Source organism: Marmota marmota, unplaced genomic scaffold (assembly GCF_001458135.2).
Source record: "Marmota marmota marmota unplaced genomic scaffold, marMar, whole genome shotgun sequence".
Taxonomy (NCBI): Eukaryota; Metazoa; Chordata; class Mammalia; order Rodentia; family Sciuridae; genus Marmota; species Marmota marmota.
This window is the reverse complement of record NW_026000223.1, coordinates 7,285,578-7,297,049: the sequence shown is the minus strand read 5'-3', so window position 1 is coordinate 7,297,049 and position 11,472 is coordinate 7,285,578. Positions and strand designations below refer to the sequence as shown.

At 42.3% G+C, this 11,472-nt stretch overlaps 1 protein-coding gene across 3 annotated transcripts in view; it reads right to left on the bottom strand.

Annotated features, from left to right (window-relative positions):
• Erlin2 (ER lipid raft associated 2) overlaps positions 1-10,532 on the bottom strand; it is a 17,488-nt gene extending 6,956 nt beyond the window's left edge. The window contains exons 1-10 of one of the 3 annotated variants that reach the window (XM_048792809.1): positions 10,247-10,532; positions 8,789-8,910; positions 7,154-7,235; positions 5,890-5,936; positions 5,225-5,286; positions 4,945-5,070; positions 2,580-2,653; positions 2,380-2,438; positions 1,628-1,719; positions 695-784 (exon numbers count right to left, since the gene is read on the bottom strand). In XM_048792809.1, coding sequence (XP_048648766.1) covers positions 695-784; positions 1,628-1,719; positions 2,380-2,438; positions 2,580-2,653; positions 4,945-5,070; positions 5,225-5,286; positions 5,890-5,936; positions 7,154-7,235; positions 8,789-8,895 — 739 coding nt within the window. In that variant the 5' untranslated portion in view covers positions 8,896-8,910; positions 10,247-10,532. The other 2 variants (XM_015501259.2, XM_015501260.2) reach the window with 2 other exon arrangements.
• Positions 10,533-11,472: the final 940 nt, after the last annotated feature.

The following is an 11,472-nucleotide window of genomic DNA, read 5'->3' as shown; positions in this document are numbered from 1 at the left end:
TTTTTTTCTTTTTTTTTTTTTTTTTTTTTTGTGGTGTGTGGTATTGGAGATTAAATCTAGGGGCACTTTATTATTACTGAGCTGCATTCACAGCCCTCTTTATTTTTATTTTGAAACAGGGTCTAAGTTGCTGCCCTTGAACTGGTGATGCTCCTGCCTCAGCCTCCTGAGTAGTTGGGATTACAGGCATGTGCCACCATGCCAGGCTTTAAAAAAACATGTTTTCTTCAAAGCCAACTTAGTATCTGCTTAGACCTTGAGAGCAGACTTAAAGATCAAAATAATGGCATGGACTGATTTTAAAGGAGTGGGTGGCTGAGGCAAGGGGGACCAGCTGCTATTCTGGCCCAGCTTCTAAGTTTACTCCCAATGCTCAGAGGCCCCTGCTAAACTGTGAGCTCCAAAACAGCAGGGACAATGACTTCCCTTTTCCTTATATTTCATAAAATGCCTGGCACACAAAGGCACTCAACCAGAATTTGCTGAATGAATGAATGCTCTAAAGTAGAATGCTGAATGTTATCCTGGCTGAAATATCCAAACTTGAGTCTAAGCACAGAGTAAAACACACGTTTCAGAGAGATTATGACATCCTAGAAACAGAGACTAAAAAGCAAAGGAAACAACTCTCTCACCCACTTGCCAAAAAATAGAGGCTGAGTCAAACTCAGGCATCAATGTTACTTCTGCTTACCTTCAATTTCTGAGATCCTCTTTTCAGTTTCCTTCTCCATCACCTTCTGCCCATAGGTGATTTCTGCAACCTGAGCTACTTTTTCTGCTTCTATAAATGAAGTTGAGAAAAGACTTACAGCTCTGACACTTCAAGTTTGACTAATTTCACTTTCTACCTGATCTGAGTGCCCTGTGCATGACAATGGATATGCTCATATGGAGAGCTGCTTTCCCCATAGGGCACCTGTGACAGGCACATATGGGCAGAGATCGAATGAGGAGTGAGTGTAGCAGCACATCATCAGTGCAAGATAGTAACCAATAGTAACTGGCCCCAGGGAGAAGAATCATTTCTCTGAAGAAGGTGAGGAACAAGTCCTGACTTCTCTCCCAAGTTACAGGTATACTTCTTCCCAAATAATATTTTAAGGACACTTTAGGAAGTAGTTGGGTTGGTTGTTGATAATGCAGTGTAGTGATCAGGAGCACAGTCTAGAGCAAGAATCTCTGAACTTGAACCCCAGTCCCACCTCTACTTGCCACAGGACTCTGTTATTCAACTTCTCTCTGCTTCAGTTCAGGTAATAAGACCAATTATGGTAGCTACTTCACATGACAGTTGTGAGGACTTAGTTCCTTCACATATGAAGTGCTTAGAGAAGAACATGACTCATAGTAAGTTCCCATTAAGTGTCAGCCATTATTATTATTATGACTTATGACTAATAGAAAGGGCTCCTTCCATTTATGAAATGGGTAGAAACTCAAAACTCATTACCCTGGCCATGATCTAACAGTTTCAACTTTGCTTCTGGGGCATGAATGCCACTCTGGCATGGTGGAAATGTTTTGGAAGACTATGTAGTCTATTCATGCCTGGGCCTTCCCTGCATCTTCCCATCATTTCCAGCCCTTCCACCCTGAAAGGGAGATCACAGAACCACATTCAGACCAATGAGGGCCTTCTTCCGCTCTGTCTCAGCCTCCTTCTCCACCACCTTCTGTTTCTGGGCTGCAATAAGAAGCTTTGTCTTCTCACTTTCCCTGAGGGGGAAAAATATGCAGCTGTGAGGCTATAATAGAAAAGCCGCTGCAGAACTTCACTGTCCCCTGGAGAAGCCAAACTCTTTCAGTGAGGAGAAGCACACTCTAATTTCTTGCTCTCTCCTGGAAGAATGTTCAATGGCCCAGGTAAAGGCTGATCTGTTGCAGATAGTGGCTCTTTCTCTTCCAAGCTAACTCATTTATAGGAAATTAAACATAATGTAACAGCTGGGCATGAAGGTACATGCCTATAGCTTCAGCTACACAGAAGAGGCAGAATGACTGCTTAAGCCTAGGAGTTTAAGCCTAGCCTAATCCCATCTCAAAACAAAACAAAAACATAATGTACTTTTAGTCAAATGGACCTGCTATCTACTTACTCATCTTTCCCTCCTATCTCCACATTTAGCATGAGCCACTGAACATGAAGAAGGCCCCAGGCCTTTTAAAAGCATCCTGCTCCACACAGCTCATTCTCTCAGTTAAGGAGTCCCTGTGAGGGCAGTGACATGCCTGTGTAATCTAACAGTGGAGTAGGCTATCATAAATGCTCAAGAAAGGGAATAACCAAAAAGCCTGGCACAGTTTTGGTTAACTCTGAGATGGGAAAGGTGGGAGGTGGTAGAGTGTGGTGGTCAGTTAGGCCTAGGGCATACTCACATCAACTCGTAGTTCCTGCGAATGGCCTCAGGTATATTGGGCTTTGTCACCCGCACAGCCTGGAGAAAGATACAAATAGCGAACAATGGGAAAGTGAGGGTGGAAAGATATATAAACTCCTGCAGAGCCTACATATTCCTGCATAAAAAGGACATCCCTTGGAAGAGATGACCGTATTCTCCCACTGTGGCAATGCTTACTTGGATGACAAGCCCAGGGGCCATTGAAGTCAGGTCCTGTTGCAAAGCCAGTTTGAGATTTTCATCAATCTGGTCTGGAATCAATAAACACACACAAAAAGGAAATGTTATACTTTCTAGACTAGGGAGGGTGGGATGGAGGTAAAGTACAAATGAAAATAGCAGCTCAAGAACATAGGCAAAAGGTCTTCCTAATAATATCATACTGCAAAGCCCAGAAACATAAGGGTGTCCTGCACCCCTTATTTATTTATTTTTTTTGGCAGTGTAGGGGATTGAATCCAGGGCCTTGTGCATGCTAGGCAAGTACTATGGTAATTTATCAGACCAAATTATATCTGAGTCAAGGTAGAAAACTGTTGCCCTGGGCTAGTAACTTACTGGGGAAATCTAGAAGAAATATTTTGCAAAGCATTTCAGTAATACTGATGGTAAGTTGCTTATATGTTATACTGATATTGATAAATTCTAATTAAATCATATTACTGGGCTGGGGATGTGGCTCAAGCGGTAACGCGCTCGCCTGGCATGCGCGCCATGCTGGGTTTGATCCTCAGTACCACATAAAAATAAAATAAAGATGTTGTGTCCACCGAAAACTGAAAAATAAATATTAAAAAAAATTCTCTCTCTCTTAAAAAAAAATCATATTACGAAGTAAACACAAGCGGTTCTTCAGGTAAAGTTCTGAACAAGTATTAGAAACTATTATTATAAAATGGTCAAAGAAGATGTAGCATAGTAAAAAGTGATAAAAATAATGCAGAGTCATGTTTAAAGATGAGGCTGAGAGAGTTCTGAGTAGTTCAAGGAACATTAGAGATATGAATTTCTCCTTTATGAATATACACAGATTCTAAGTAAAAAAACAGTGCTTGCCAGCAAGACTGAAATTCAGAAAGAAAAAAGTATCAAAGCAAATACATTTTCCTGGTTCCTCTGTATAAAAGCCACACTTCACTGAGCTACCAAGTTTATCTATAACACAGTAAAAAGTATTTAAATACAAGACAATTTAGTATTTTAATTTTCTCTTCAGGGACATTAGGATTTCTTTCTCTTTTGTTGTTTCAAATGCTTCAAAATATTCATCAAAGGCACTATTCTCAAACAATGGCTAGAGAGAAAATAAATATTTCATAAAATTCTATTAGTTTGAGGTAAAAAAAAATCAATAGCAAATTTTCCAGTTTTTCCTTGAAGGTACAATTCCAAAAACAACGAAAGAATACAAACCCCATAAAATGAATTTACATTCAGTTTTCCACTGCATAAAAATAAAGTGATTCTGATGATTTCCTAAATCTTAGACAAAGCAAAAGGTTATTTGTCTAAGCAAATGGTCACAGGCAATATAAATGATTCCTCCTTCTGTCCATTAATAAAAAATATTTTTAGGTTTGAGGTGTAGTTCAGTGGCAGAGTACTTGCCTAGCATGCACAAGGTTTCTGATTCCATCTTTGGTAACACAAAACAAGACAAAAGAAAAACAAAAACCCCAAAAACCCACATAGGGGCCTTTTTATATGGACTCCAGGGAAAAATCATCATCCAGTGTTAGTATCAAGAAAAATTCATTTACTTCTATCATTGGCTACTAGAAAATTCTAGAAGCAAGTTTAAACAGAATACCATAAAGGAGCTGTAACAATTACTGAAATGTCTCCTTCCTTTGTTGCTAAAGTCAGGTTGGGTTTCCTTTGATCAGGTAAAAAGGACAAAGGTGTCAACTTAAGTGTGTGGATCCTTTTTCTTTAAACCATTTTCCTGTTCATCTCTTTAGGGACAGAGTGGCATTGGCGGGGGGGGGGGGTAGCAAAACATAAAGGTTCTAAGAACTGTAAAAAGTTAAATTCTTGTCTCACTTTTAGAATTATAGAACCATAGCATTTTCATCACCCATCCCTGGGGCCCTTCACTTGGTGTGGTGTGGTACATAGAGAACACTGAATTAATAGCCAGCAGAGAAAGGTTCTAGTTTCAGCTCTGCTACCAACTAGCAATTAGCTCATAACTTTCTTGCTTTGGGCCTCAGTACACTTATCTTAAAATGAGAATGTTGGGAGGATAACCTCTAAGGTTCTTCTAGAAATGATGGTATCTTCATTACAGAATGATATTTTAGGGGAAGAGAAAACACTTTTCCGTTCCAGTTCTCTGAATCCAGTCAAAAGTGAATACTCTATTCTACTATTATTTTTTTTTCAAGGACCTTCTTTCATTGACATTAATATTTTCCAGGAACTCCTTAGGAACGAGTTCCTAAATACTATCTATCTTATCTCGTGGGAGCTAGGAAGCAGGTAGTGGGGTGATGTAGGATTGCTAAAGCCTGGTATGAACGGGGAAGGGGGACTTTCTTACCAAACAGCTCAATGTAGACTTCTTGAAGTGTATGTACACTGCAGAACTGGTTCAGCTCGTGATGGATCTTGTTGAAGATGAGGGCCTTGTCATAGTCGGCAGTATAATTCTTCACTATATCATACACTGGGTGAGGGAGGAGAGAGTTCAGTATAAGAAAATGTAAGATTCCAAACTCCTCAAACTTTCTAAGACACAGCAACTGTCCCTTCCTGACACACCAAGAGACAGGCAGATATGGGGGAATTAAGCGAGTGGAGAGGGTACACTGGAAGAATACCTGCATTTGGTACCAGGAAGTTCACCACTTCAATTCTGTCAAAGTAGATCATCACACCACCACTATTGGAGGAAGAAGGGACAAAGAAGTCACTAATAAGTTCTGGAATATTGTGCAATCTCCAGATAGTATAAGATGTGTGACTGGCAGAAAAGGAGCAGAATATTTGTGGGACATCAGAGCTCATATCAACAACCTGATCTGAGAAATTACACCTCCCAAAAATACCTCCACAAGAACTAGTGATACTTTTGGGATATCAGTAAGAAAAGAGCAGTTCATATCTTTTGAATCAGCAATGCCTTTTGATGAAAGCAATGGACTGCAGGGAGTAGACTAAGGAAGGTAAAGAAGTTTTCAGAACACACAAGTTCACTGTGGAATTTTACGGTGTTTCTCACTTTGGCTTTGCCATCATATTCGTTCAGCCCTTCCTTAACCCCTCAAACATTCATTATTAAGAACAATTTCTCAACATGGTATTCTAGCCCCTCCCAAACCCTCTTGGATCCTTTCTACTACACTCCATTACTTGGTCAAGTTAGAATAGAGGGGCAGGAATATGATAAAACCATCACAACACAGTGTCACTGTCTCTTACTTCAGCCACTCAGAAAGTCCTTTCCCTTACTTATTGGGGTTTAGCTTTATTCTGGGTATTTTACCTGGTTCCACAGGGAACATTCTTCACCTCGTCTGTCTGGAGTGTGGTCTAGAAACAGAGGAACATCAAATACTTTAAGATGGACAGTGACAAACAGTGAAATTTACTATTTGGAATCCCAAATACCCTTGTCCTTAACTACTTGTTTGGGTTAAACTTTGCCTTTGTTAAACATGAATAACACACCTAATCCCCCTTTACAGTATGTGCATCTAAACCAGATAAAGGTACCTAACCTACCTTCACTGTAAGGGAACCACATCTGAACAGGCAGAGAAATAATGGTTTAGGTGAAAGACCCTGGATTAGGAGTCTTAAACTGTGTGTTTTGAAACAGCAAATTCCTATTTAACCTGTCTTAGACTTCAGTACCTGCTTAGCCTGTCCTCAGGATTACTACCAAACTCAAATGAGGTAATACTTGAATACATTTTTAAAACCATAAAAGAAAAATGACTATGAGGTATTCTAGGACATTTTGCTGGTTCAGTTGAGAAGTTATTCTTGAAATCTGATTTTTTCTTACATGGACATATCTCAGAGATGTCTAGTCTATCTTAGCCATGTTGAGATCTGTCACTTATAACCTTTTTGGTTGTTGTTTTTTTTCTATTAGTATTGGGGATTGAACCTAGGGGTGCTTTACCACTGAGTATGTCCCTAGTCCTATTTTTTTCTTTTGAGACAGGGTCTGGCTAAGTTGCTGGGGCTGGTCTTGAACTTGTGATCTTCTTGCTCAAATTCCCTAATAGCTGGGAATTACTGGTGTGCCGGGCATTCTACAGCTCATTTTACTCCTACCTCAGATGTTATTACCCCTTACTAATCCAGCTTCCCTCTTCTGCCTAAAAAAGTTATTTCACATTTCTGAAGTTTAATAAGAACCAGCAAAATTACCATGCTTTATTTCTATCTATCATGGTAGTCTGTGCTCTAAAAAACACAGGCATACATACATATACACTAGACTTTTCTTCTATATTTTCAGAAGAATCTTCTCTGGTTTTGTCTTGAAGTGAAGAAATAATTTCCATATGGGGCTAATGGTCCAAGGCAAGGCAATGATGATTCCGTTCAGCTATTTCAATAATCAAGTAAAGCTCCAAGAGCCTCACTGTGTTTGCATACCCATGTGTGTTTGTGATACTTAAATCAGTCTCTGAAAAGGCATTTTATTTATCCAATGGCTCAATAATTTCAAATCATGTTATTATCAACAATCCAAATTTGTAGTCATTCAACCATACCACACAAGCCAAGTGTACCTGCACAGACTTATATGATGTGATGAAAGGGAGCATGAGATGGAAACCAGGGCCACTGGTGGAAGTCAGCAGGGCACCGCCTCTGCAGAGAAGGGAGAGAGAGGAAGGTTCAGTATTACATTAAGACCACGTGGGCTAACTTTCTCTTCAATCCTATAAACATTTAATATAGAGTGACACATGCCACAGCCACATCCAGAGATCCTTTTCTTCTTCTTGCTTCAACACTAGGAAGCCTGAAAGTAAGCTTTTGCACTAAGAAAAACAGGCACATGGGTGAAGTGAAATGAAGACAGTAAACTGGGTGCAATGGTGCACGCCTTTAATCCCAGCAACTTCGGAGGCTGAGACAGGATTCCAAGTTTGAGGATAGGCTCAGCAACCAAAAAAAATTTTTTTGTGAGACTCTGTCTCAAAATAAAAATAAAAAAGAGCTGGGGATGTAGCTCAGTGGAAAAGTGACCCTGTATTAGATCCCCAATACCGACCCCCGCTTCCCTGCAAAAAAGGGACAGCAGAATCCCTGGCTATATTCAAGATAAGAGAGGAAGTCTTTTTCACTTAATCATCATCTGTTGAGCTTGTGGCAATTCTTTAGGGAACTTAAATGAAGTGATACACCATAAATTAATTGCATTGTTTTTGAGAGTTCAGTGACATGGCCAACTAAGAGAATAATTTTATGTATATACTATAAGTCATTTAAATATATTTATCTGACAATATTGAGTTACCTTCCTAATCAGGTTGTTTGTAATGATAACCTGTTTGGGGAACAAATAAATTGATGGTGGGGAGAAAAAACTAAAAATGACCTTAGAAAGTAGGGGAGAATTCAATCAGAATTTTAAATTTTTTTTGGGGGGGGCACTGTGGATTGAATCTAGAGCCTTGTGCATGCTAAGCATGCTTTTACCACTTAGCTACATCCCTAGACTCAATCAGAGTTTTAGAAGTTGCTATTGGCAATCCAGAAACAAGCATCATAGGGCACATTTAAGAAGAGGTTCATAAAGACTTAAAGCAAAAGCTTTGGCCATGGAGGATACTAAAAGGAAACCAAACCAAGATTTACAAGTGTTTCTTTGCTTTACACTGTGAAGTCAAATTTAATTAAAAAAAGAATAACATAAACAATGATATAATTGTAGGAACCATTGTCTTAAGGTTTGCCTTGACTGATACAGATCAACTTGCAGAACCTTTTGTTTTCCCCACAATGTTCATTCTAAAAGAAACTCCCAAATTATCAAAGTAGGCTATCTTCTCAAGTTGCCATCAAGAACTGGGACTCAGATGGCTTTTCTAGAGGTAACCTGATAGTGTTGAGCCAAGCCTCCCAGAAGTATGTTTGAGACGATAATAGTTCAGGGATGATCAGGAAAGAGTGCTGCTTTTGTCTCTGAGTCTATATACACATTTATCCATCACCAATACTAAGGGAAGTTCTAAATATGCATACAAACACACTTGCATATTCACACACCTGGTTTGTCTTGGTCACTGATACAAAAAGCTCAATCTAAAAACACTGCTGTATGCGATAATATATAAACTTAGCAAAATCTGCTATAGTAACTAAAAAAGGGAGCCATTTAACAGGAGGTTGAAAGTTTCTACCTGTCTCTGCCTTACCTGTAATATACCCCAATGTGTCCCTCTTCTATCTTGTGCACAGCTGAGAAGAGAGAAGCACAAAAGAAACTGGAAGCCACCGCCACAACTGCTCCCAACTGAGCCATCAGTGAACCTTTATCCTAGGGAAAAGATGTGGGAAAATGTGTATGGCCAGACATGCAGGAGAAATGCCATGCTAGTGAGTGCCTCACCAAGTGAGACTCCCTGAAAGTGACTCATATGCAGCCTACTGTAGTAGGAACATAAGGCTACATATACAACTCATTTCATCCTTGCTCTCAGTCAACATTCCCATTCCCTAACAGTGGAATTATGTTCCCCATCACAGTGAAGAGGCAATGGCTTCAGTCCTTGTCCAAGTAAGAACCAGTGCCAATTGGGCAGGGTTCTGAACACAGCCTTAACTTCCTGTGAACATGAATGTGCCGTTACTGGAGCCTCACACTAGTAAAGGGAAGGGAGCCAGCTGCAGTATGCTGGCCCAAATTACAGGGGATGTCAAATGACAGGCAGTTGTGGCTATGTAATTCTGGTCAGGGCCTCCCAGTTCTAATTGCCTGCGATTTCAGAGGAAACCATCATTTACTCATTTCAGATGCTAGAGACAGAAGCAGCAAGCAGCGAAGTTCCAAAGTGGATCCTCTGGCCTTTCATTCACCTTCCCAGTTATTCATTTGGACCTAAACGGGATGGGACTGTGAACTGAAGCCACTCTCTTGCCCATATCCTTTGCACTTAAGCCTGTCGTTCGGAGAAACCGGGACGGCCCAGGCTGGGAGACTGAGGGTTCCTGGGTCTAACTGCGTTCAGGCACCTGGATGTGAAAGAGCTGGCATTCAGAAACTCTTTTCCTGAACCTTGAACCTAGATGACTGACAGCAAAGTTCAGTCGGAGTGCCAGGGCCCATCAGCGCAAGGCATGGATTCTGCCTCCCGGGTCTAAAATAACTGGGACGCAGATGTCTGAGGCACTTATTTTACCGTGGCCGCCTCTAGCTACCGATCTGTAATTGCGTCCTTTTTGCAAATGCCCTTTCCACCCCCGAAATCACCTCCACCCCACCTCGCGCCCCTTCCCCGCTCTCCTCTGAGAGAGGGTCGCGCGTCCCAATGGCTCCAAAAGCCTCGGCTCGGTCCCTCCAGGAGCTCGTGGGCAGGGAAGAGACAGAAAGGGTTTTCTTTCTCGCTCCCGAGGGGGCAGGCTGAGGGAGAAAGGCGGCTAAGGCCGGAGCTCCGGAGGACCGAGGCTGAGCTCGGGCCAGAAGCCGCAACGAGACCGGGCGCGCGCACTTCAGGGCGGGGGCCGCGTACCAGGCTGTCCCTCCAGGCGCTCCGTACTCGTCCGAACCCCAGAGCAACCGCAGAAACCGCCACACCCCTCAGCACGCTGCTTCCTTCCGGGCCCGTCGCTCTGGTGACGCCATCAGTTCCCGCGAGAAGACCACACCCCCTTACCTCGACTTCGTTCGTCCGCTCCGCCCCTCGCGATCCTAGCAGTCAGTGTCCGTGGACTGCCGCCAGGGAGCGCTCGCGATTCGGTCCGCGAGGCTTTAAACCGGTGTAGGATTTCGGGGCGGGGATGGAGTGGAGAGATAGGTGGTGTCCAGCGCTTAGGGAGTGAATGGCAGGACGCGCGTGGCCGCGGGTATCACTTTCCCAAGTTTTGACTTTGGAGATGGCTCCGGATTCCCCTCCACGTTATGTTAAACCTGCTTCTTTCCCGTTCTTCCGGAGAAGGTGCTAACGAGTCTCAACGTTCTAGTCTAGTCCTCTGCTCGACGCTTTTCCTGTAGCACAGCTGAAGGAAACAATCTTGGAAATGTGCGGATTAGCACAGTGACGTCGATAGTCAGCAATCCCTACTTTGAATTTCCATTTACAATTTTCTGGGAGATTTGTCCTTTGAGGTCCCCACAGCAACATAGAGTAACTAAGGACTTATTATTCCCAATTTTAAGGAACGGAATCTGAGAAGTTCAGTGAGGTGTGGGGATAACAACAGTCAGTAGAAGCTTCCTTCTCGTTTCCTTTATCAACTTGAGCTTCCTGCAGGGCTTGTGCGTGTCCTCCTCTCCCTGGATAGTCACTGTTTTTACGGAGGGCAGGTGTTTTTCCTTTACAACCCCGGGGCTTAGGTGCGTAGGAGGTACAGATTGAAGGCATAGTGGAACCAGGACCAGAAGCTAGACTGCGGCTCCTGCGCTAAGGACCTCTCGTTGTCCTCAACCTACACTGTTCAGCAGCATCACTTTGGGGCATTTTTATTAGAGAGAGAGAGAGTGAGTATGTGAGTGTGTGAGTGTGTGTGTGCGCGCTCAGAATTGAACCCAGGGCCTTCCACATTCTAAGAACTTGCTTTACTACTGAGCTGCACCCACGATGGGGTATTTCTGTGAGTCACTGAAGTCATTTTGTTTGTAGGTGAAAAAACTTTGAAGTTCACTGGTAAATGCTAAACTTTTACATAGGGAAGATGGCAAGCTGGCAGTGTCAGATGAATTCTGGGCTCAGGAAAAGGAAAGTGTATGTTTTCTAGGCATGGCTGCTTGGAATTTAATGCCCATTTTCCCTCCCTGAGTTTACTCTGGTGAGTTTACCAGCATTACACGTTTAAGCCCATAAATGGGCCACTTGGTGCTGGTTGGGAGCCCCACCCACACCTCTATACTTGAGGGCCTCTC